The 26,222-nt window shown below is 38.0% G+C and overlaps 1 protein-coding gene across 1 annotated transcript in view; it reads left to right on the plus strand.

Moving 5' to 3' along the window:
- Positions 1-19,353: 19,353 nt before the first annotated feature.
- HOMER1 (homer scaffold protein 1) overlaps positions 19,354-26,222 on the plus strand; it is a gene marked incomplete at its 5' end in the record, with an annotated part of 64,421 nt that continues 57,552 nt past the window's right edge. Inside the window, one exon of the mRNA XM_080362788.1 lies at positions 19,354-19,536. Within this exon, the coding sequence (XP_080218914.1) occupies positions 19,354-19,536 (183 nt within the window). The remainder of the gene's footprint in view (positions 19,537-26,222) is intronic.

The following is a 26,222-nucleotide window of genomic DNA, read 5'->3' on the forward strand; positions in this document are numbered from 1 at the left end:
GATCTGGAAAGGAACTCACGTGAGTAAATATATATGCACACAAAAATTAAACATGCTTGTGTTTTAACAATGTACCCTTTGTATTTGAGACAGTCCTGCACTCAAGAAAAGTCTCGGGCTTCCTCATGTGTGTGGTTATAGTCTTAGTAGCAAGAAAGTGCAACAATGAACAAAGGGACAAGTATTCTGTGTTATTTAAAGTAAACACACAAGTCAGAGTACTCAATCCCCGCCCCCCTTTTTTTCTTTTTTTTTTTTTTTGAAGATACCATGTTAGGTTGAAATGGTATTTAAAAGCCCTAATTAGGTGAAAGCCTTCTGTAATAAAAATTTGCAAGAGCATGCTTTCTAGTTCAGGGGTTCAAGCTCTTCTACTTGTGAGGCTTTTTAGATGTGTTCAGTCTTAAAGGTAAGGTCCAATGGGTGTGCAAGCATTGCACTATGAAAAATCCACTTTTAGATCTAATTTTGATAATAAGTTTCTTTTCCCCATTCTGTTGCAAGTATTTTAGTTTTTATTTTCTCCAAGGCTGAGCCTTGTAAGAGCCACCAAAATCAGCATCGTGTTCAGGACATGGAGTGTAGAGGGGAGAGAAGGATAGAGGGAGCTGTGATTTTATTCCTCTTGGGCCTTACAGCATGGAGTGTTGTGGCCTGTTGTACTTACACAGCCCCCCGGTAGTGGTATGAATGTCATCTGCTCCATTCTGCAAAGTAATGGAACTGTGTTTGAATACCGTATTGATTTTCTGGAACTGCATCACAAATACGCTTCTGGCAACATGCTGCATTCTGACATGCTTCTCTGGTGGCAAGTAGTGCTGGATGCAGTCATCATGAAAAAAGTCAGTCTCGGGAGACAGTGTTTAAACATGCAATCCGTGTTGCTGGATTGCCAGATACAAAGATAAATTGACATTTCCAGTATCTAGTCTGGTTTGTTTATTTGCTTTTTAGCCACAGATATCAAGTTAGCTAACTTAAGCAGTCTACATCACTTGTTTTGACTAATGGCTTTTACCTGAATAAAGAGGGAGGAACTTGAAATACATAGTTCCTTTTAGGTTTTTCTTCTTCCTCCATGTACATATAAATGATTCACAGGCACTGTTTTGTCCATCTTTGTAGCCGTATTCTTTGTCAACATCTTGATCATTACATTTTTACTGAGCTTGCCACCAAAAAAATGGGAACAACTGAAGACGGGGGCTGCTTTTTTCTGTTGCCTGCTGCAACACAGACATTTGTGCAGTGAGCTACATCAGTACTGTAACCCAGCCGACCACATAGCCATACGAATATAGGAACTGGCACAAGGGAAGTGTTATTACAGGTGGAATAGCTATACCTTTTGCTACGGCAGTTTATTTTGGTGGGAAGTGTTCAAAAAGATGAAAACTCTGAGATACACCTGTGCAAGTTTGCTCCTCATTTTTGAAACTGAAGTTTGGAAAGGTTTGAAGTCTGTGCAGGCTGAGTCTCAGCTTGTTGAGAAATGGCATTTTTCCCTCCTTTCAATAGTGTTTTTCATAGGAAAAAACGTAGTAGGTAACATTGCTGGGGCTCAGAATTCAGGTTTTTAAAATGCTTTTAAATGACTTACTCTGTAAATAGTATATTATAGTCTTGAATCCTTAGGTCATCTTGAAGCTATTCTTGTAACAGGACATATAATGAGATCTTCTTTGAGTTTTGAAAGCTGAAGAATGAGCTTTAAGTGGTCAACACTTTATAGTGAAGTGTTGGTAAAATAAATTATCTTTGACATGTCTTCTCACAGTTCTTGCTTCTTGTGCCTGTTCATTTCCATCAGTCTGTTAGCCCTGGCTTGTCTGTACAAAAATGTACTGTACAAGAATGTACTGTGTGATATTGGAGGAACCACTGTTTTCTTCAACACAGGAATTACTATGGAGTGTGCAGTCATGTCAGGGCTTCTTAGGTTATGAAGTTTTTTCTATGCCAGCAAAAATAAGTGTATGGAATAATTTATGCTATGTAGGTCTGTTATTGCATGCAGTAACTGAGCTCTAAGCAGCTATTGGGCCAGTTGACTTTGAAGCTGCAGCACCTGTGCTTTTGCACTAGCTGTATTTTTCAGTGACTTGTATGTGACTGAAAGAGTCAACCTGCAGTTAGATGGGCACAATTTCTCTTGAATTAAATTACTTTCAGCTTCCGGGTGCTGATTTTCAAGTGCTTTTTGAACATCCAAGTATATGTCCCTCCCATGTCAATATTTGTTCCTTTACGAAACACAGAACATTTCCTGTGTCTGCTTTAGCGAGTCTACTACCCAGGCATCCAGAGCTCTCTGCAGCTAGCTATCAGTAGGAAACAGGTTCCTCCCAGGAAATTATTGGCAGTGCTTGGGAATAGGTGGTGTCTTGCCGATTGGAGTCCTAGGTAGGCTTGGTTCTTGAGAAGCACTGCACAGCTCTGATAGCAGCATGTCTGGCTACACGCAATGGTAAAACTCCCATGATCTTTGGGAGGTTTTTCAGAAGAAGACACAGGTGCTGAAGCATGGTTAAGTAATGATCCATTTTGATGGGATTTCTATGAACCATGAGCACTGAACTCTAGATTCCCTAAATTACCTCACATATGAATGCAAATCCTGCGCATGTCTCATAGCAGTTCTTAATGGGCCACTCAAGAGCTGAGATATTTTTTACTGATAATTATGGATTGAGTGACTTAAAATGTGAGATACATTGTTTTAAAAAAATCCTCCCTTTTTGTCCACATTAATTATGAATTTTTAAAATCAAATTGGAACAAAAACTAGAATTGTTCTGCTGCTGGGATGCATTGAAGGGCATTATGGGGGTATTTCTTAAAACATCTATGACTTTCATCATTAGCAGTATTTGAGAATTAATATTGTTCTGGAGCAAAGTTCTTAGACAAAGTGAAATAATCTGCTGTTTGCCCAGTTGTTCTTACAAAGAACAATTTTACTTAGCATGAAAATATATTTAGAGAGTCGTTTTCTTCTGCTCCTTAGTAACATCCATAATTCCTAGATATAAAGAATACGGCTGCTCATGAGTGTTCAAAGATGGGCATGATAATCCTTAAATCACTTACACTAACTTTACAGAGAGGAGCCAAGTCTAGATCTTCTAAAGGTTACCTTCTGTTCCACCTTCTTGCTTGTCTTGATGTCTTGGTGCTTCTGCGGCTGGCTGTTGATTTTGTGAAACTCAAGTCCGTGCTGATTCAGAGGACTTTGTTGCCACTTAAAGGAGCAATATGTAGGATGTTGCATATGTTCCTGTAATCATTTGGAAAAGAGTAGTTTGACACCCTGGCGGGAGGATTCTGTCAAGGACAAATATTAACTGTCAACACCATGTTCAAGTTCAAAGTGCTTTTACAAAATCCAGCCATCCAAACAGTTCTGCAACTTGAAAAATGCTATTCCTGTAGTGAGAACTTAAAACAGAGGTTTGATTTGATGTCCTGTATGGCTCTGGACAAATCCTAATGAGTCTATTTAGACCCTAAAAGTTGCTGGCTTGATGATCCTGCAACTTGCATGTGATTATACTTTTCTGAAGTCCCTCAGGAAGAATATGGCAGGAGTTTACCCAGTTATTAAGATACAGGCTTTTGTCTTCACCCTGAGGAAGATTCCTGCTAGACTCCTGCTAGATTCTTCATTGTAGAGGAGAAAGATTGTGAGAGATAGAATGATGGTTTCAGACTGTGGGTAAGTTAACTGATTTTTGGAAAACCAGTTCATTGCATGTTGCCTCATATGAAAACCAGTTTTGCAGCAAAGTATGTGGCTGTGTGCTGATATTAAGAACTTGATGATAATGCACGGTTTGTGATTAGCATTGATCATGAGTTTCATCTTCCACATTTGAAAAATGCAGCTAGTATTCTTCTATGGAAAGCTTGTATTGAACAAGAAATAGCCCTCTCCAGAATGGCACAATAACGGTTAACCTTCTTTGTTGAAACTTGACAGTCATGGTGGCCTGTGTATGCCACCTGACACCTTAATGAAGGCTGCTAGGAGAAAAAAAAAAAAAAAAAAGGAAAAAGGCAAGGATTCTTGTTTATAAATTAATATACTTGCATTTCAGAGTTTTAGGAAATCAGTAGTTGTGACCAAACTTCACACAGAGCTGAGTAAGTAATGATTAAAACTGATACTTTAACTGGCAGATATGAAATTTCACTCAAAATCATCTTGTCTTATGCTGTTTATCTTCCTAAGAACTGTTCCCCTTCATTTGCTTGCAAACACTGAGATTTTTTTGCGATGAAGTGTAGTATTAGTACTTCCTACTCATGGTATTCTATTTACTAGGTTAAGCAGTTTCGTATCGTAGTATGCATTCTGTTTCTAAACACGAAACCTGTTAGAGAGTGGGAAATGGCAGTTTCAGCTACATGGACTTGTATTTGATGCTTCAGTTAAGCCTCTTTTGGAAGGAAACGTGAGCACCCAAGTGCTCCATTTTGGGAAGACTGTACCACGTTTAGCATATGTGTCACTGTTTACATCAGGGCAACACTGAAGTGTGGCAGATGCTCTCTATTAACCCCCACACCCCACTAAAGAAAGGGAATAGGAGGAAAAGGGAGAGAGACTTACAAGTTGGAAAGCTAAAAAGCTTTACTAACAATACTAATAATTAGAGAAAATAATGCTGAATATACAAAACCAACATTGAATTTCCCTGCTTGCAGGGTGCCAAGGCTGCAGGGCAGACACCCAGAAGTCCTGGACTGGACTCTGCAGTAGACAGGAACTGGATTCAGGGATGCATAGATTGGAACCAAGATCAGGATTGCAGGCAGAGTCCTCTTCAGATGGTGGCCATGGGCGAAGAGAGCGAGATCCTCATGACCTCCAGGCTTTATACTGTGTATCACATGGATGGCATGGAATACCTTGTTGGTCGGTTTGGGTCCCCTATTCTGTCCACCCTTCCTGCAAGTACGCCCCTCTCACTTATGCCACAGAAAAAAATGTATCAGAGACCTTGACTGCTGTAGCAATAAAAGATGAACCTGAGCCTTTCTGCATACCATTCCTACCATTAGCTAAGTAAAACTGTCATAATTGGCCATTATCAGCTCCAGAGTGAGCAGTGTCCGAAAAATCTGCAGCCAACTTCCAAAAAACGCAGTTACTTAAAAGAACTGAGCTGAAAAGAAAATTCACTAAAAGAGAATTGGTCTTGTTTTAACCCAAACCAGGACAATGAGTAAAATGTTTTTAAATACAGCTTGCTTTAAAACTGACTTTGCAATGCAAGCATTCCAAAAGTAACTGGTAAACTTGCCTGTTTCTGGCCACTGTTTAGTTAATGGATACAGAAACACTAGGGCTTGGCTTCTTACATTTAATATCCATTCTGATATTTGTGCAAAAGAATGGATGAGGGAGGCTTGTCCATTTCTTGGTTCATACATAGGTTGTGAATGCATTGAACCAGTTCATTCACGTACTACGTCAGGAAGATTGTTCCTGTTCACAAAAAAAAAAAAAAGGGTCATACTGAAATAACTAACTGGGTCTTAACAAACACTGGCTCCAGGTCTTTGATTAGATGCTTCCTAGCTGTAGTAGCATGCATTTATTGCTTGAATATTTTTGCCAAAGTGTGAAATACAGGCCTTTGACATAAGCAATTCCATGGGAAATATGTAAGAAAATTCAGGTTTTCTCTGTCACGCAGGCATTTGAGCCAACAGTTCTACACAAAGTGTATGGTGTGCATTTTGTTGCTCAGCTTGTTAAAATGCTGAGCAGTTTCCTGACATCTGATTTTTTTTCCTGCAGTTACACTTCCAACAAGTAAAGTAGCTTCCATCTGGGTAAAGCCCTAATACCTGCCTGCTGTCTTGAGGTTAGAACTACAGTCATTGTAGGTGCTTTTCTGAAGTGTAAGCTACATTTTGAAGTACGCTTTGCAAACTGGTTGATCATCTAGTTCCAGTACGATGAACACATAATACTTTGTCATTAGCAGCCTTCACCAGTGCAATCAAAACCAAGTGCATGAACCGTCAGCGAAGAAACGTTTCTTTGCCTTACTTTAATAGCAATACCCAAGAGCAGTACTGATGCAGCCATAGTGTTTCCAGCATGATCACCTTCCCTGTGAGCTGCTGCCTTATCAGTGAGAGAGCCTAGTCCAGGTGTGGCCGCTCTTCTCCAGCTGGGGGGGCCCATCCCCATGGCACAGCGCTTGGCACAGTCCCTTGGCTGACTTTTACCGTGCAGACCTGTGTACCTGTTCCCACATTGGCGTCTCTAGTGGATTGTGCAGGGCACCCTTTGCTCCATGCACGGTGTGTGGCCATACTGCTATGTTTCAAATGGATTGTGCTTGTTGTGAATCTCACTGTTATAGTGGGAAGTTCCTGACAGTAGTATGTCTTTAGGGGAAACGGGATTTGGAGCTGTTGTAGGAATGCCTTCAGTGGTCTGATGATCTATTCTGGGAGCTGGTCAGGAGTGGTGTTTGGGTGGCCTGCCTTAGGAAGAGTCTCAGAATGTGTTTGTTCTGTGTGTGATATGACCAATCAGGGAGATTGAGATCTGTTATTTCCAGTTACAGCTCAATACAAATGCAACCACTGCTTCCAAAATTCAGTAGTATTTACTGGGCTGTAAGTTATCAGAAGGGAGGGACTTGCTGGCATGGTTATGGCGTGCTCAAAGTGAATTAAAGAGGCTTTATAGTTCCTGCAGTGCTCAGTGGGATGATTCAAATTGATTTGTTACTTATGAATATAAAATTAATTTGTTTACCTTTTGAGGAGTCTAATTTAGTTCCTTGATACAAATGAAATAATCCAATTCTTATCTTGTGATGTGGATCAGTGATTCTTTTTGAAACTTAGCATGCCACTGTAGCACTCTGGATGGGATTGTAAATTGTTTGAAGATCAGCTGATGGTGATAGTGAGGAAATGCATTTTTATTCAGCCTGGTTCATTCTGCTCACTCTGTAAGTTGTGATACTTCTAGTGGTGCTGGTGGAAGCACGACTTTGGCTGTAAGGTGTCTGCAGTCAATGTGCACGTTGTGCTAATGATTTATTTTATGGTTTCTGTTTCTGAGGGTTAAGTGTAAAAGCTCTCAAAACTGTTAACTGACAACTTATTAGTGTTAAATAAGGAATTTGTGGGTTTTAACTAGAAATAAAAGGAATTACAAGTGCTAGGTCCAGTAAAATAAAATGTTTTCACATGTGGAAGACGTGGAAATTAGTAACTTGGAGATGCAGAAAAAGGTGAGGTGGGCTTGGCTGATGGGGTGAGAAGTGGAAAGGAGATGTGATCATTTCCATATGAAGACCTACAAGGAAGCAAAATGGAAATTTAAAGCCAATAAGTAGAGTAATGTAAGAAGACTCGTAAGAAGCATTACAAGAAGGTGTCGCTAAAGGTTATGATACTAAGTGAGAAAACCTTATTTTGTTACAGAAATATGTTCAAAACAAATTCCAATTGTCTCATAATAAACAAGGAAGATACATATTCCTTGATTTTTCTGTTGTGAACAAGTTGCTGAGACATCTAGTCTTTAGAACAGCAAAATTACGACTTGTATTATTTGAGTGTTTGTTGTCTCTCAAAGTTGACTGGAAGAACAGCAGTTAAACTTGACATCTAAAAATACTAATTTTTAATTACTGTGACTGTTTACCATATTATTGCTGATTATGTCAGTGGAAACATATGATGAATTTATTCCATAATTTTGTCTTCCTTCTGTTCCTTTTTAGGTTCCAAAATTCTCTGTCACTATTGTCAAATGCCCCAGCATTTATCTGTTGCCTCATACCTGTGAAATACAGCCATCAGAGCAGAAATTCCTGTCATAGGCAGTGATGAGACTTGATGGAGCGCACAAAATCACACTGAATGTCAAATTAGAAAATACTGTGTTTACATTGTTTATTGAACTCTGCCATTTTTTTGGAACTTAAGCTAATGCAGGATTGGCACTCTGTTTTCAGTGCTCTGCATGTCCTTGTGCCAGCCCTCTGTTCTTGGTTCCTTCTTGCTGTGCCAGCTGTTCACACTGGTACACTTGTCAGTGCTGCTGAAGGATTTTGTTACAGCAACTAAATTCATCTTACCAAACTTCAGAACACAGTTGATTGTTGGACAGGCTTGTGCTTTCATGTTGGGACAAAGCAAGGAGCTTCAGTCTGTAAGCTGTCTGAATGTGCTGCTCTGGGACACTTCTACCACTGCTTAGGACCCTTATATCCCACGGAACAGTATGACTAACATCAAAGAGTCTTTGTGCGCTTGAAGGGGGCTGTTTTTCCCCATCTATGTCTCAGCAGAAGCACCTAAGTGGCCCCATCCAATTTGGCTTAATTCTCACCTTGTTCAGTCAGCATCAATCAGTCTAATTAGTTATTTGTGAGTGGTATTAACAGCTCTTCTCAAAAACTGAAAATTGTTTTGCAAATGAAACTACTGAACTTTAGATCTTAAAGAGTCCATTAACTAATTTGAGAGTGTCTGTGAAACGTGACAAGGAAAACGTGCTGAATGGGAGTAGGCTGGCATTCTGAACATTGCAGTGGATTCAAAATCGTGTCCCATCTGGAGCCTTCCTCCTCATCCTCTTCCTCCATGCCTGTGGAAAGGAGAGTGCTGCTGGGCCTGCTTGTAGAGCAGAGCATGGAGTCCTGGCTCACCAGCAGCATCTCTGGACCCCAAAGCAACTTTGTGCTCTCATCCTCTCTGCTTCTGTATTTGGAGAGCTGTGCTTGTTCTGCTGGTATAGGGATTTTCTTTCCTCCCTATTTTTTTTTTTTAATTTATTTTTGTTTTAACCTCTCCTTAAAACCGTAGGTCTTGTAATGGTTCTGAAGACTATAGATACTGTCCCTGATGACCATGTCTAGAAAATATCTGTTTAAACTCATGAAAACTGGTGGTGCAGAGGGCAGGAAACTGTGTTTCTCGTATGACTGTGTGTTGAAGTGCTGGGCTAAGTGACAGTAGAAGTTCAAGCCGAACAGTTAGGCTTCTTTATGTTCTCACTTAAAATATTCACATGAGTTCTGTAAGAGTAATCTGACTGACACATTGCTCTACTGATGGAAGGTTTTAGATGGAGATTGCAAAGGAAAGATTATACAGAGATTACGAAGGGACTAAGAAAAGTAAAAAGAAAACCTGGCTATCAATTGCTTTTGGACTTCTCTAAACTTTTTTCCCTAACAAGTATGAATTACATTACAGGGTGTTTCAAAACTATGGACCCAATTTCAAAGGGATGGTGATTTCAAATTGATTCCATCTTTTTGAAACACCCTGTATTTCTTCCTTTACTACATGTGTAATCATTATTCCTCCCATTTCTATTTGTGTTGCACATGTGGCAAAGTTTATTTTCCATGCTGTAGAATGGAGGGAAATTAGTATTTTTAGATTATTGCCTGCCTGTTTCTTACTCCAGTTGCAGCTTAGCTTAGTTTACTGTGTGCAAGGGCTGTTGCAGGCATGCTAACATCTAGACTGCTTTCAGAAATGTCTGGCTAGCTTGTCATTCCAAGGTTTTTTGTTTGTTAGGTTGTTTTTTTACTTGCTTCTGGTTCACAGTTTCAGTGACTTCATGTGGGAAATAGCTATACACCTAAAACTTAATTGTCCAGTCATAAAGATAGAACTCTTCTCTTGACTTCCTTGACAATAATTTTTGGACAGAGCAAAATCTAGGAATAAAATACAACTTTGGATCAATTTTTACTATCATGATTACTTAGTATTTTCACTATAGGTAAATATATATTCTAAGATTAAACCTGTCATAGTTTAGTTGCGCCTAAGTCATTAAAACCTGATGATTAGTTCTCTCAAATCTTTTAGTTTAAAAAGAAAATTTAAGGTAAATGTTAATTCAGAGACACTTTTGTCTACTTACTCACATGACTTAGAGGAATAATCACTTAGGTACCTAGAAAAATTCTGAAGATGCCTGTATCCCTGGAATAACTTAATAAACTGAAGAGAAGAGTGACAATAAAGCTGAATACTTGTCCTTGGTAACATGCATTTTTTAATTTCATCTGACTCCTGAAGGTCTTGCGTGATTCATGGTATGAAAATGAGCTTTTGAAGGTTGGGTGAGAGGGCAAAAAGGGAAAACCTTAGAGAGATGGACCTTCATGTGGCTGTTGGAAAAACTTTAATAGTGATGAATTCTTGGTGTGAATGTTTCCTGTAAAACTTTGCCTGGTTGCCTACCTGCAGAACTTGAGCAGCACGTGGCAACTGGGGGTGTGGGAGACCAGACATGTCCTAAAAAAACCAGAATTATAGAAGTGAAAGCAAATCCACTGTTTATCTATTTTTTTCCTTTTTTTTTTTTTTTTAAGCAGGTTAACATTACACTGTACATATCCTCTAGATACCTTTTTTACTCTTTAGTGCAAGCAGCTCCATGTTACTGACATTATATCAAAATTTTAAGGTGGGATTTTTTTTTTCCTGGCTCTAGAATACAAGCCTTAATTTAAAGTAGTATCTCTTTTATTCTGAATATAGGAGTTTGCATCTTAACCAGCAAATGTAGTGCAGTGTGTTCTGCTTCGATCAGGACTTTGAGGACATATTGACTCTGCTTGCTAGAGCTCAGAAGGAATGCTGTCACTGTCTTGGGAGCCCCAGAAAACAGCAGTGCTAGACTGCAAGTTGTTCTGTGCAGTTAGGAGGCAGACTTCTAGGAGAGGTTCAGGATGATGAGAACAAGCAACGGGTGAAATAATACCTAGAAAGCAGGATGAAATGCCTGAGCTACAGGTGTAATTGTGACTCACATCTAAATAAGCCTAATTTTACTGCAGAATCCTGTGCACTGTGTCATGTTCTTTCTCTGAAGAATGTGCGTACGTTTTCATGTTTCAGTTTTCACTTTCTCCAGTGTGTGAGAAAGCAAAACGTGAGGTTTTGCTGTTGATCTGGACATTGACCGTATCTAGTAAGACCCATCTGATTTCACTGTATCATGAATGAATATGATGCTTTACTTGTTGGAAGGAAAATGAATGGACACTGTAATCCAGACATTCACTGTATTCTGAGAAATAGTTATGCAACTAGAGAATTCACTGAAGTCTTCTCTACTGAAATCTCAAATTTACTCTTGAAATTAAGGAAAGAACTAATTTAAAACATCTGTCATGCAGTTAACACTGACCTACCAAAATAATTTATTCCATCAGCCTCACGAATTTGAATTAATATGTTGAAGGCATCCCCACCTGGTGTTAGGCATGTGAAGATGGGCTGAGACAAAACACAGTTCTTGGCTTCTAAGTGATTTTTCATTTTTTGTGCCTTGTAATGTTGTGAGGGCCAAAGAAGGTTGCTAGGGGGGTGTTCCTAAGGCAAGATATTGATAGCAAAATCTGTTTGCTTGCTGGCCTTGAAGTATGCTAACTGAATTAGTGACCAGCTTTATTATTAACATACTTTGTAATATCTTTGAGGTGGATATATGTGAGTTTGTATGTAAAAACACTGATCAGAGCATGTCAAAATGAATGTGATGTTAAGTCCATGAAGGCAAGCAGGACAAAGAAGAGTATAGGAGACAAATACTTAGGGCCCAGATGTTTAAGGGACCCTTGTTCTTGATGTTTTGTAGGGTTCCACAGTTAGTGAGATGCCTGAACAGAAATGCCAGTGAAATAGATTGGAAACATGTATTTTTTAAGAGGAGAGGTGCCAAGGAAGAGTTGGTCAGGTCAAATAAATGACTTGCATGGAGGCAAGAAGATAGGTCTGAGAGACGGGTCAAAGCTAGGTCACTTGGGTCCTGGTCAAAGACTCGCTCCATTCTCCTGTGCCTGGGCCCACCAGCACTAGCAGTGTCCCGAAAATAAACTCATTATGCCTGGCTCTTCTTGTCCTCTATGGAGAGCAGGAACCTGGGCACTGATTTGTCCAGTGCTTTGCAACTCTGCCAGATTCCATGCTGTTGATGTTATTAAATTTGTGAAACGGTAACTTCAGTGCTCTGCTACAGTTAATTTTAAACCTGTACTGTGGAAAAAGCTCTTTGCTATTCTGAAATTTACCAATAACTGCTATGCTTCACTGGTCTCTTATGAATGGGAAGCTCAGACAGAAGAGGAATGGGTTTAAATGAACTTTCACAGTTATGGTTTGTTTTGATTTTTTGTTTTGTTTAATAGCAAGAGCCTTATTTCCCAAGGTATGGTAATCCTAGCTCTTGCAATTTTATATGATGACTATATATTTTAAGTGCTGTCTGCATTTATCTTACAGTGCCTGCTTGTAGGATAGCCCTCTGCGTTTCTTCTCTCCATTACTCTTCTGGAAGGTCTTATGTGTGGGCTTCCTGAGCATTTAGTTGAGACTGGCATATAGAGAGTGGTTTATTCTTTCCTAAATGGACTGTTTTATAGGATTACGTGGACATAAAAATGCCATCAACATCAGTGGATATGCCAAAATATTACCAGAAGCAATTGATTTCAGAAATGTTTTCCATCCTACATTTTGAAGTTACCTGCTTTCCTGACTTGCCTCCTGTATTCTACAGGGAATTTTATTCATCGATACAAATAATCATAATACACAGTTTTTCTACTAATGAAAGTCCTTCACTGACTTCATTAAGGTTTAAGGTATGCTTATATAGTGCAACTGTTTCCCCTCCTGCCTGAATAACTCTTACATTTCAACTAGTCTTTGTGGGAACATTGACATTTCAAAGATAATAGATATGTAAGAATTTTATGGAAATACAGAGCCAGGTAGAAAAGAGTGTTTGTTTGGAGGGCAAGAGCTCAGTTCTTAATAGTCACAAAGGAATCTCTTGGATGAGATGTTCTGCCCAAAAATGCAGGAAGGTTTCAAGTGGAAGTTTCTTTTTGTTAGACACTGGAAGTCCAACTGTGAGTTAGAATTTTGTTTTAGACCAATTTTTGTTAACTTTGCTATTTGTAAAAATACTTTATAAAAAAGAAAAAACAAAAAACCAAAACAAAACAAAAAGTAAAGAAGAACAAGAGGGGTTGCCATCATCACCAATAACTCCTTATTGAATGAACAGAGTGTGGGACTGTGTGATAGGCTTTCTCTTTAAGATGATACAAAATTATGCAGGTGTAAAATTGGATGAAGTTTTCTGCCACATTTCCGCTGGAATGGGCACCGTTGGTATTTCTGTTATGTTTAATTGTCTACCTTCACTATAAGTAATACCAGTGCTCTGGAGTCTTTTCCTGTAGGCTGTTTTCCAGGGATTTTTGTATGAATCCATCACAGAATCCTTTCCAGTAGTAAACAGCTTTTACAGCTTGGACAGCATCTTTGAGCATGTTGTGATTTTACGTTCACTGGACTAAAGCTACTAAGTCAACTTGAATTCTAAAACGACCTATGACTCAGTCAGTTTAACACATGTCACCGTTATGCAGTGTAGTTTAAGAGGGAAGTCCAGCAATGCTTTTGTTTATTTATATACTCTTTAATGTTAGAAGCTGTTTCGTCAGTTCAGTGCTGGGGTTTGCCTTTGTCTTCTAAAGTTATCTGTCATCTAAGGAACTTTAAGAATCCAATGTTTGAGTAATTCTAAAGTGTTTTCAAACTCTGATCTCTGCTTTCATAGGACTGCAATAACTTAAAACCACAATCTGTAGGTTTACCATCTTTGAAGCTTCTTTGAAGCACATTTAAGACTAGAGCTATTGAGCAAAGAACATGGATGAAGAATCATAGGCGCTGTACTATGAGCAAAGGTGGAAGGGAAGGAGTAGATTTTATGGGCTGGGATTTGAACCTTTCCTTCTGAAAAACAGGTGATATTTGGCATCAAAATATCTCTTGTAGATTTATAAAAATAAAAGCACAGGCTACAGCTTAACCTTGGAAAAGCAAAGTGTTGGAGCTGGCCAAGCTGATTAAGTGAGCAGGCCTGGCAGCTTCTTGTGGCATATCAGCAAGACCTTGACTCCTGATCCCCTGTGACAAAACATTAATTTCAAAGAAATGCAAATATGAGCAGATCACTAAATGATTTTCTTCTGGCTTCCTGTTATCTTATTTCCATTAAGTACTGTGTGATATCTGATTTCAAGTTCAAACACTTTATTGTTCAAAAAGCCAGATCCCTGAAAATCTAACGTACAGTACATACTGATGTTTCTGGCATAGGTAAATGTGTTTTTTACTTAAAATTGCTGGTATTATTTGTGATGGTATGCTAACGCAGAAGTGGCAAAAGATCTAATACTAAACACTGATCGTTAAATGGGAACTAAACGGTTTAGAATAAAGCTTGAAGGCACTGCTCTGTGCAGTATTACGTAGCTATAGAATGTATTCAATAAAGTAAGCTCTTGAACTTTATAGGTATATAGGCTCATATATGTATTAACTTCTAAGGAAATACAGAAGACTTACCAGGCTTTTTAGGAACACCTTCCTAAGCTTTTGCTGACTTTGAATAAACCTCACTCAAGCCCAAAATATAACAGCAAAAGCATGTCTGAGAATGAAAGTGTAAAACTAGATAAACCACTGGTGGTATGGGAAAGATTTTGATCTGTTTGCTTCATTGTAACTTTCACTTTTTATAATATCTCAAAACTTGTTTTGAGACGTTAAAGTGGTTATTATATGTTTGTAATATAAAAAGAAAAATCTTAAGACGTTGTTTCACAAGTATGTGATGTTTTATTGAAGTACTTTATAATTTTAATTTTTATTTCCAGATGGCAGTTGTCAGTCACATTCTGTCCAGAAAAAGATTTTATTTCAGAACAGTTTCTATACAACAAGAAGCCAATGTTATGCAAATACTGTCCTATACAGTGTTTATTTGACTTCAGTGCATTTTTAGGAATAAGGAAAAAAAAATCTGTGTTTTTCTGTTGCTTCGAATTGTGTTTGCAGAGCTTGTTGACTCATACTCCTGAGAAACCATTGGCTGTGTTTGGATACCATAGGCGACAGATTAGTTTTGACTAAAGCTGCACTTTTAATCACTTTCCTCATTTCTTTCCAGGAATCTCCCCTCAAGCTGCTTAGAGTAACCAAAGATTGCTACAGCTTTAAAAACAAGCATGGAAAGTATTTTTTTTGAGACTGTAGCAGGGCATCAGGAGAAAGCTGTAGTCTTGGTGTGCTATCATTTTGAAAAAAGCAAAAAGGTCTGTGTTCTATCCTAAATCTGAGGATAATCAGCAAATACCTGAGAGATCATGCAGGAGATTCATATTGTCTGATACAGCGAGAAGTTACCTTGGGTGACAGATCTCTATAAGTGGCTCAGAACCCACCATCTGCAAAATTACCACCCGCAAAAACATGCATGTGATGCCTGCTGAGAGAGTTTGCAGTTCTTTGGAGTTTTTGAGACCTACATCAGGGAAATATAAATTGCTGAAATGGTTGAGATAAATGTTCATTCTCATGGACTTTTCATTACTTGATAGATACTTTACAGTTATCAAAGCCGAGCTGAATAGGAGGGCTGCATGACACTGAACCTCCTTATTTATCCTCTTTTGTCCTGCTAGTTGGGGAAAATAGCTCTACTTTGATTTAAAACTCCTAGTGTATTTGAATGCTTTGGGGATCCAAGAAGCTTTTGTATAAAGTTTTAGGTATGTTTTTTTGTGTTTGTGGCAGTGAGGGAATGTTATACTCAACCAAACCATTTTGATTAAGGAAATGCAATTTAGTGTATTTCCAATGACGATGAAAACAAATACACACAGATAACACACCTCATCTTCCCTGTGGACATCTCTCCAACTCCATCCTGGTCTCTCATCCTCTCACCGCAGGTGACACTCAAGAAGATAACGGTCAGAGCTTGTGGTGGCTTTCTGCTCCTGCTTGGGCAGCTCTTTGCTCCAGCCCTTGCTCAGGTGTCATCTCCTGTGTCTCTTTTGTTCCTCCAGTCCAATCCTGGTCTGTTCTTGTGTCTACCCAGGGCAGTCCCTGGCCTCATCTCACACAATGCATCACCCTCTCAGCCAAAACCCTGCCAATTTAGACCAGTATGCTGCGGGAAGGGAGAGGGTGTATAATTTTTTTTTTTTTAATCGTCATTAATGTACCATAAAGGGAGGCAAGTAGGATGCCAACTAATGTCATAGAAGTTCATACCTTCTTTTCAGTAGCCTTATTGTTTTCACAGTAACTAAGGCAACAGAATTGCAGCCTCGAGAAGTTGAACATAACTTTGGAGTCATGGTAAACAACAGTGTGGGGAAAGAAATAAGAGGAAGGAGGTTTTCAGCACTAGTATTGGCATGATCTGGAAGTACCACACCTGTTAAAGAATAAATACTTTTTGTTTGTTTGTTTGTGTTTTTTGTTTTTTGTTTTTTAAAAAAGCAGCAAACATTAATTATGGATTAGCAAGGAAAGTTCTTTCTAACCTTCTGTACTAACTTAAGCTTCTTTTGTGAAAGCTTCAATTAATCTAACACATGGGAAAATGAAATCTTAGGTTCTTATAATTCAGTAGTTTGCTTTTTTTTTTTGAAAAAGATGTGTTAAGATGTCAAAATGGAAAGAGCGGTTGAAAACACTGTTTATTCAACTCTTAGGACACAGGCTTTTCTCCTAAGCCCAGCCTAGGACTGATGACTTATCAATTAATGGATTTCTATATCAATGATGAAAAAATCTTGTGTGACCTGCATAAGTGGTGGCTTTTGTGCTTCTTCAGTCCTCACATTGCCACTCAAGTCTCAGAGGATATAGCACTTATTTCTTTTGAGGCTATGCTTGACCATTTTAATGTTGCAGTCTAAGCCAGTTAAGAACAGCAGCATATTAGCCTGAATGTTTATGCCATGCCTGAGCAGACATTTCTAATAGTCAAACTGTGTTACTATGGCATTCTTGTTAGTTTCTTTTCTTTTTGTTCAGCATCAGGATATTTCTGGAAAAATGAGTGACTTCTCTGTGTAATTACTGATGAGTTCTTGTCTTAGTTCCTATTAGTGTCTTTAATGAATACCAAATACTTTCTGGTAATGAAAGAATGACAAGAGAAAGCTGAAAGGAAAAGGGAGGCAAGAGTAAGGAACAGATAGAGGTTTTTTACAGGAGTATTTTTTCTGACTTAAAGCTGTTCTCTTTTTCCTATCTCAGCTCTATATAGGCAGAGGTAGATTTATAAATTTTAATGTATATAAATATAGACTATAAAATATAATATTTTTATTTATATTCATTGTCTGGGTACTTTGGAAAAAAAGAAACCATTATCCTATTTAACTAATAGTAATATTCCTATAGCTAATATTACTGCAGTTGAATTAATTGAAACTTCCAGACTGGGAGGATATGTGGATAATAGTAGAAAAAGGTTTGAGTAAAGATGGATTAGCTGAAGTTACAAATCTCATATATGTTTTATATATTACCTTTTGTTTCTGAATGTTTTGGCAAATCTGAAATTTAAGTAGCTCTATTGTAGGTTGCTACAGAAAAGTATGGGTGACCTAATTGTAATAGCAGCTTTGAAGGACTTCAGCAGCACATCAGTGACTGATTCTGTAACACATTTAGTCCTGTAGATATAAGGTGCATAACTTCAATTTGTTTGAAGAAATAATAGTTATAAATGTTCATCATCTAGTGTCAAAATGCTGGTCTAATTCTGAAGACATCTGAAGTTTAGCATCTCTGTCAGAAAAGAATCCTAATTACCCCAGTAAACTGGCAAAATTATGATATGTCCGACTAGTTTATTGAAGAGAGCTGTGCTTTTTCCACAGGGTATAGAGAGCTTGTCATTCAGCAAAGCTTTAGTTTCAGTTAAAACATGGAAAGAAAAGACTGTAACTCTAGTTTTATCAGAAGTGACTAGAAAAGCTTCGTTTATGCTGTTGCGATACCAAGCGGTAAGGCCCTGTGAAGCGCTGTCCCGGAGCAGCGCTGCAGGAGCCTGCAGGCCACCCCATCAGACAAATTGGGGATATTTAGATGGGGCTGTGGAAGATTTTTGTGCTGACAAGGCTGAACAATCAGACTTTTACTGACATTCCCATTTGCTTTAGTCATATAGTTTTTGCTTATCTTTTATGCATTAAAATCCTAACCTGTGGTATGCTGAAAGTCTCAGTAGTGTGATGTACTGTACTGTGACAGAACTAGATATCAGTGCTGGTCAAATGTGTATTCATTAACTGTACATCTACAATTTGGATTCAGCTCTCCTTTCATCTTTTAAATTAATGTGGTCAGAGCCTTTATTTTCTCCTTTCAATGTCAATCTTCATCCAAATAGCTGTCAGGCTTCTAAGATTTTTGTTTTGATGGGCTCTTTAATTTTCCAGAGTTAAAGAACTGGTTGCGTTATGGTAATATGCATCATATTATATTTAGATATGCTTAATTGGAAGGTAAATGCAAAATGTATCTAATATTGAAGACAAGAACGAAGGTTTTAAAGGAGAGTGAGCGCAGGGACAAAGGATATGTTGCTTCATATCCTGGAAATCAGTCAAAATGAGTCTAAAAACCTAAAAAGTTAAATCTAACTTAAAAATTTAGTACTTAGTGTCTTTGGGATTTGATGGCAACATTTCCCAAAGAATACAGCAATCTATGTGTCAATAAAATGCAGCTAAATTTAAACTGACAACCATCTTAGCGATACTAAAATATTTTTAGATTTTTGTGCAATACTACATGTCCTGATAATGATCATGGGGAAAATAAACAAGAAATTCTGAAATATAGTAGGTTTTTTTTACCTAATATAATTTTATTTGCTAAGCAGTTAACTTTGAACTATGTATGTTATACATACATAGTTTTGTTATGAAAATGTTCAGGTGTGAAGATCCAAAGAGTAAGAGGTTCATAACGCAAGTTCCTGGTCTTAATTAATATTAGTTTTAGAGTAATTGCATTGGATCAGCTAGTTCAGTTTCAGATTGTGGCCTAAAATGGATTAGAATTGTCAGAGGATTAAAAGATTTTTGAGAAGATGGGGCTTTGAAGTCATACATATTCTGCACAGTGTGCAGTGTAATGAGGTGAAGTTACAAATTCATCAATGCCAGTCAGTTTAAAGGGATAGAGGGTGAGGGCTGGGGAGATGATGGGACAGGGCTGAATTTATATTAGAGATGTCTGTCTTTATCTGATTCTACAGCTGGGCGCTGATTTTTGCACTAGAAAGCTTGCATTTTGCTTGCATATGTACATTCATGCATTTATCTGCTCTATGCAGCCACACATACAGAAGTTCTCAGGAAAAAATTATCATGCAAAGTAAAATGTGTGCGTCCCAGTGGGCAGAACTGGCAGGTAACTTGCGTACAATGATATTATGTACAAATTAGATTAATGACTTTTTACTCTCTGTCCTTCAGGGAACAACCCATCTTCAGCACCCGAGCTCACGTCTTCCAGATTGACCCAAACACTAAGAAGAACTGGGTTCCCACCAGCAAGCATGCTGTTACTGTGTCCTACTTCTATGACAGCACAAGAAATGTCTACAGGATAATCAGTTTGGATGGCTCAAAGGTAAGTTTTATTTCAGAAAAATTGCTTACTTCAACAATTTTTGTGTTTATTCTCTAGTCTGATGTCCTTCATGTATCTTCTCAAATGCTTTTGTCACTATCTGAGTAACAGATTACCAACATGTTAAAATAGTAACATTGCATGATTACATGTTTCAAATGCTTCATAACATGTTTTAAGTGTTTATTCAAAAATACTGTTTTCCATGTCTTCATATTTACTTTGATAAATCTGTTGCTGAATTTAAGTGATGACCTGTTACTTAGTCAATGTTGTGAGCAGGGTAAAAAGACATTCACTGTGAGATGCACTAGAAGTACAAATAGGGTTACAATAAGCTGTTTTCATCTCTGCATTCAATGATCTATCAATATCATTGACTTCAGCATTAGGAAAGACATCTGTTCAGTGCCCATAATCACTTAGAAAATCCTTTGTTACGTAATCTTCCAATTTTTGCTGTAGAGAATGTGAGGATTCCCTCCTAATAAAGATCTCCATGGTAAGCTTTTTTCAAAACTCATTTGGTTTGGGCTTGGGGGTTTCTAGGGGTGTTTTTCATTTTCCTTTTTTTTTTCCTCACTTAGGAAGGATAATGTGTCAAGCTGCTGTTGTAAGGAACCTTGTCTAAGAAATTAATTTCACATGGAGGAGTATTTGATTGTTCCTTAGTTTCTACCCCAAGTGTGTATAAAACCAGTAATTTTACAAACAGCGTATCAGAAAACTCTGCAATAAGGACATTGAAGATATACAGAATGTAATCAAAAGTTTTAAACCTTTGAACAGATTTTCATTTGCAACTTCTGGAGATGCATCAGTTCATGATGGCTGGAACTGAAGTAGTCTGTTAAAGCATAGCAGCAGTCACAGAGATTTTGTGGCTATGTATTGAAAGCTGAAAAATATTATCCTGCATTTTTAAAAAATATCCAGAGTATCGTTATTTTAAATGAGGAAGAATTTCAATTATAAAGTAGTATATAGAGATAGATCTCATCGTCAAAGATGATAGCACTTGAAGTGATTGAAACCCTGGTATCAAGCCTACCGGAATTTTTCCAAGTTTAAGTCTTACTTTGTTTTGTCTGTTCCCAGCCTTCATTCAAATAATTCTGTTTGTTCTCTCAAATAATCAAAATACCTTTTGTGGGACTATTTATAAATAAAGATTTTGGGATTGGAACTAGATGCTGTATGAAGTCAAGACTACCAGTCATAATCTGTAGCACCTTATCTGCACGGTTTACAAAATCGTTGTTCTTGTATCCACTGGGGTTCCTCTGCTTTTGTCCAAAGCTGCAACTCCTGCAAAGTGGCTGCAGAATTAAATTGTCGAGCAGTTGTTGATCAATTTATTTGTTCTTCTGTCTACTGCAGCATTTTCTTTACATTTGCAGTACTATTGGCAAGGTATATTGATAATGCAATCTATCACCTTTATTTACACTCTCTGTGGATGCTGCAATCCGAATCCAAGTGTTAGATGTCCTACTAAGACCTAGAATCCCAGTCATGATTAAAAAAAGACTCATTGTTTTAGGCATCACAACACCACTCTGAAACATATACAGGTGAATAGCAGGGAGGCCCACAGAAGAATTTTAAGGAGGTTTTCAGCATAAGTCCCAGAGAATTCTTTTAGTTTAAATTAAAGCCCCATCTTTTTTAACATGTGTACAAATACAATATAATATATACAGAGGGCTAAGTATAAGTTTGAAGTGCATCCAGGTAGTGTCTCTGCTATATGGCATACAACTGGGTGTCAGTAACACTGCTGGTGCCTAAGCTTGCAATGCCTATGTTGCCGATAGGTCAGTCAGAAGCATTAAATTTTCAAAAATGAAAAAGAAATGCAATTTAATTCTCCTATTTTAAGTTTTGAAATGAAATGTAATAAAGGTAGTTTTGTGGATTTTTCTTAAAAAACCCCAAATTTTAGACTGAAAATGTCTCAAACACACGTTGCCACTGGCCAAAAAGACTTGTCAAACCAGACTAGTTTTGAAGCTGTCATGCCCTTCCCTTGGAGGGAATAGATCTAACCAGATTTTACTGTGCACTTTGGTGCCTGTGGGGTTTACAGCACCCTGTGGGTTTGTATGTGGGAGAGAATGATATGTTTGTGGCTGCTGAGTTACAGCAACTCCATGGCTGAGCAGTAAGTCTGTAAGTGATGGCAACTCACACATATGTTCACTTAAACTGCAGCGACGAAAGTTTGAGAGAGATATACTTTAAATTTTAGTGATAATTCATATTTGTGTCCCACACCCTACGCTTTCTTTAGGTCAGTGGTTTTCAGTAGGATTCCTGGATAAAATTTAACTTCTGTACTGATTATCTGAAAGTAATTACATCTTTTTTTCTTGAAAACAAAAGGCTGTTTTTAAGATATGACCTTCACTCAGCTCTGAGGAATACTATTGTACATTGTAGATTCCCACTTGAATTTGCTTTTGGGCATCTTTGGTGTATTATGAGAGAGTTTGTGGGGTTTTTTTTCCTTGTTTTCCGTATCAATGGGCTTATGAGCCACATTCAGCCAAGATATGTCATATAGAAGCAAGTTCTGCTTATTTTTAATGCATTCTGTGTAACGCTGTTTTTTGAAGCTACGGTCTTCTGTTAAAATACCTTGTACAAGAAATTATGCATCTCCCTCTAACTTGACTCCACAAAATGTTCTAAGATGATAAGGTGTTGAGTGTACAGGCCATATTTTATAGCCACGTACAATACTTGGATCCCTGTTGTCCATGGCAGGGAGATGCTGATACAGATAATCTAATACAACTCAAGTCTGGTTTCTGTGACCTCTTGAGTAAATACCTTTTATGCAACCTCGTTCTCCTATCACTCTAGGAATCAAGAGAAAGCCTGAAAAGTAAAGTTTCTTATGCAATATGACATGACAACATTGAGCAGTTGTTGCTAAGGCTTCCATTCTCCTTAATTACATAGTCATCTCATAGCTCCTTGGAAAATGTATTTTAGTAGTTCTTTCTCCTCAGTAATGGAAGGAAGCCTCCCTTATTTCTCCGTTAACACTGTACACAGACACTAAGATTATTCCCAGAATCCCACTGTCTTTACTGTTCAGCCTCTGGCAACCACTGAGAAAAGAAGATAAGTAATGCGATTCCTGCAGTACGGGTTAACCCTCTAATAATTATTTCACCAGATTCAATAGAGGGAAAAAAAACCCTAATAATTTGTGGTCATCTAAAACAAGAGGAAACTCTAGAAGGGAGTGTTTTTCTAGCCTGTTGGTTCCATGGGCCTTGTATATGTTATTTCTGAGTCAAATTTCCCATCAGTGTTATTGCAGTAGATGAACTTTACATTTTAATACCCATTGTAAAATAAACTAATCACACATTAACATGATAACTTGTTTGATGCCAAATAAAGGTTTTAAATAAGGCCTGTAAACACAGGTGTTCAGTGATCTTCCTTTGAAGAAGTTAAAAAATATAGTGTGTCTTAATTATTATTGCTGTCAGTTTTAGCACAAGATAAAACCATATTTGACCACTGCTGTGTATTTTGCAGCTATTGAGTTTGCAGTCAGTAAAATAAACAGCTAAGAGACATGCCCTATTTTCTCATAGCTAAACTAATATGAAAGGAAAACATGAAAGCTCTTTTATTATTCCAACAAAATCTAAAGATAACAAAATCAGTTTTCTTCAAAAGCTGAATGTCTGCCTGTCAGGTTGACTCTGTTCTGTTTTTAAGATATTCTTGTACATTTATACTAACAACATTCTTAAAAGTTGATGAAATATTTGACACTTGTTATACTGGTAACTCTACAGTGAAAACTGGCATAGAGGAAAACAGTTAAAGCAGTACCTATTTGAGTAGACAAGACAGGCTTAATTATAAATTCTAATTTAAAAAATAAATCTTTATTTTTTTTAAGCTGAAGATATGAAGGATTCATATCTAGTATCTTCCAGAAGTAGCTGACACTGCCTGTATCTGTAGCATGCTCTAGCATTGCACTTCTTAAAAGCATAACGAATTTAGCACTTGAAAGATCTGACATATTAATGGTTTTAATTCAGAGAGGATTGAAAGCCTTGATTTCCTTGTAAAATTGATAAATCTGATGAAAGGCCTTTTTTTTTCATTTTTTTGTATCACTGGGATCAGAATGTGTCTTTCTCAGTGAGAAACTTGCTGTCTTTGGACTAAAACTGTCCACTGGAGTAGAGCCTCCTTATTTTTCTCTTCTGGAAAATAAAGGGAAGAACTGCAGCAACTCTTCTTCAGTACGCTTATTTTTTAGAAAGTTCTCTTCATACCTTTCTCGCTTGAAAGGAGGCAACTTGACGGTCACTGTAACCCAGCCTAAATGCAAACTGCTGTCAAAATAGATATCCCATTCTGGTCTGGGCAGCCTGTTGTGGGTTCCCTCTTGTGCATCCTGGCACCTGGTCAGCTGAAGTAGTGAGCAGTCTCAGCTAAAAACCACTTGTTTTCTCCAAGGTTTTTCGCTGGGTTAATTTTCAACCAGGTATGCCACTGTCACTGCAGCAAATGCCTCTCCTGCAGGCTTCAAACCTGCCTGTTACTTGGAGGCCCCGAGTCCTGGTCCTCAAAGTAATCTTCTGTGTTGAGGAAGTTACGTCCATGATGTAATACACACGCTCTCAGATCTGTGATGTAAGTTCAAATTAATCAAGCCATGGATGGAACTAGGGCTTTAGCAGACTAGACAACATAGCTAGAGCTTGAGTTGAAAGGAAGACTCTTTCCTACATTGTGCCCAGGATATTCAATTTTGAACTTTACTGCTGACAGCTTCCATGGCAGGACAGATTGAGCATTAAGTGAACTTGCACAGCTCTGTTCTGGGCTTCTATGGGGTTATTTCAAAACTGGGCTTCCAAGCACTGCAGTGCACAAGAAGCATACAAGAAAAAAGAAGAGCTCCAGAACACCTCTTTTCCCAGAAGTCCACCTCCCTTTCTCACATTATCTCTTCTGTCCTATATGGCATAGACAGCCATTTTCTGTATGGCCGTAGTGCAAGCCTGCTGGCTTTATTTGGGCTCCAAACCTCATGCCTATAAAAAGGAGAATGACATTTGCATGACCAGTGACTTCACTGATGAGCCTCTCCTACTCTCCTACTACTCCTACTGTATGAAAATCTGAGAAGGCATTTTGTGGACATTTGGTGCTGGAGGTGGTTCTCTAGCATCTGATCACACAGCAAATCCTGTCCTTGACCTGGTGAGGCTTCTTGGGTCAAATATAAGGCTTCATGCATTCCATAATTTTCCAAGACTTGTTCACAAATGGTAGCCAAAATTTTCATTTTGAGGCAAAGGTTATCAGAGAGAACTGTGTGTTTGATATCCCCAGCTACATTCAGATTTACTCTTCTGATTTAATGCAAGTATAGTGGAGGTACCAAAGCTACTTCAGAAGCTGCAAATTTTGTTAAATTAATCTGTGCTGCAGTATCTTTGTTTATCTTTCCGCATGTTGCAATACAATGTGTTTTTCTGAACTTTATTGCAGTACTTTTCTCTGCCAGTTCATCTGAGACTTGCCATATGCACATGGGAGCTGTTTGTTAGCTTAGCTGGCCACTCAGCTGTAAATTTTTCAAACTTGCCCTTTAGAATTCAGAGAAAATTTTATGTTGATGGTACCTGTGCTCTAGTGCAACCCAAATCTCAGCAAAAGTAAAAGGTGCTAAGTAAACTGTGTAACTACTCATTTTAATACCTACTCAGAAGGCCATCACACACACATAGTATAGACTGATTTTGACTTCCAGAAGATCTTAGGCTTGGGATGTCAGTACTTGGTCTCTGTGATGTTGAAGTTTCTCACAGTCACTAACCTGAGAAAACACTGTTATTCTCTACACATCTGTACAATTCCTCCTATTCAAAGAATAATATAAAGATGTCATTATTTATGACAGAGAAGATGGCATTTTGTTGCTGCACTAGGATTCTTCAGCAATCACTGGTTTTAACCTGCCGGGGTAAGGCAGGGCTTCTGGTTTTGTGGAAGCAAGGAAACGTGCTCACTGATATTCAAAAGATTCCCAAGTTGGTATCATAAGACAATTGCAGCAGGACACGTACTGACAGTAACCTTTGGAGCACAGTAACTGGCACATAAGAAAGATTCTTGCTGAATTATTCTACTCAGAGTATGTGCTATTTTCTGGGAAGTTTTAAGGATGTTCTGTTTCACGTGGGTGTTTTAAAGCACCAGTGATTCATGAAAAGGGCTGTGAATTATTTAACAAATGTGACAGAAACCCTTAGTAGCACCAGCCATTTGAGAAAGCATGCCTGCATTTCACTTCAGATACACATATTTTATGGTTTATGGCTAGTGTTTCTTGTTCACGTTGGTGGTTATAAACCGTACCGGCCATCACATTTTTAGTTAAATGGAACCCGTTGGTGTCACTATAAGGCTTTATCCTGACATACTTTAAGTCAGCTGGACAATTCCACATCCAGCTTTAGAATACGCTAGGCAAATCTAAATGTGATAGAAATACTGTTGAAATCCATGGTAGAACTTTAGTTGCTTTTAATGGAAACAGCATATTATCTAGTAGTTGTATTTTTTGTTTACAGTTTTATGCTGAAGGATGTGCTTTTTCCACCCTGCATGTAAAAAGAGCTAGAGAAGAAAAA

The sequence above is a fragment of the Nesoenas mayeri genome (genome assembly GCF_963082525.1).
Source record: "Nesoenas mayeri genome assembly, chromosome: Z".
Classification (NCBI taxonomy): domain Eukaryota; kingdom Metazoa; phylum Chordata; class Aves; order Columbiformes; family Columbidae; genus Nesoenas; species Nesoenas mayeri.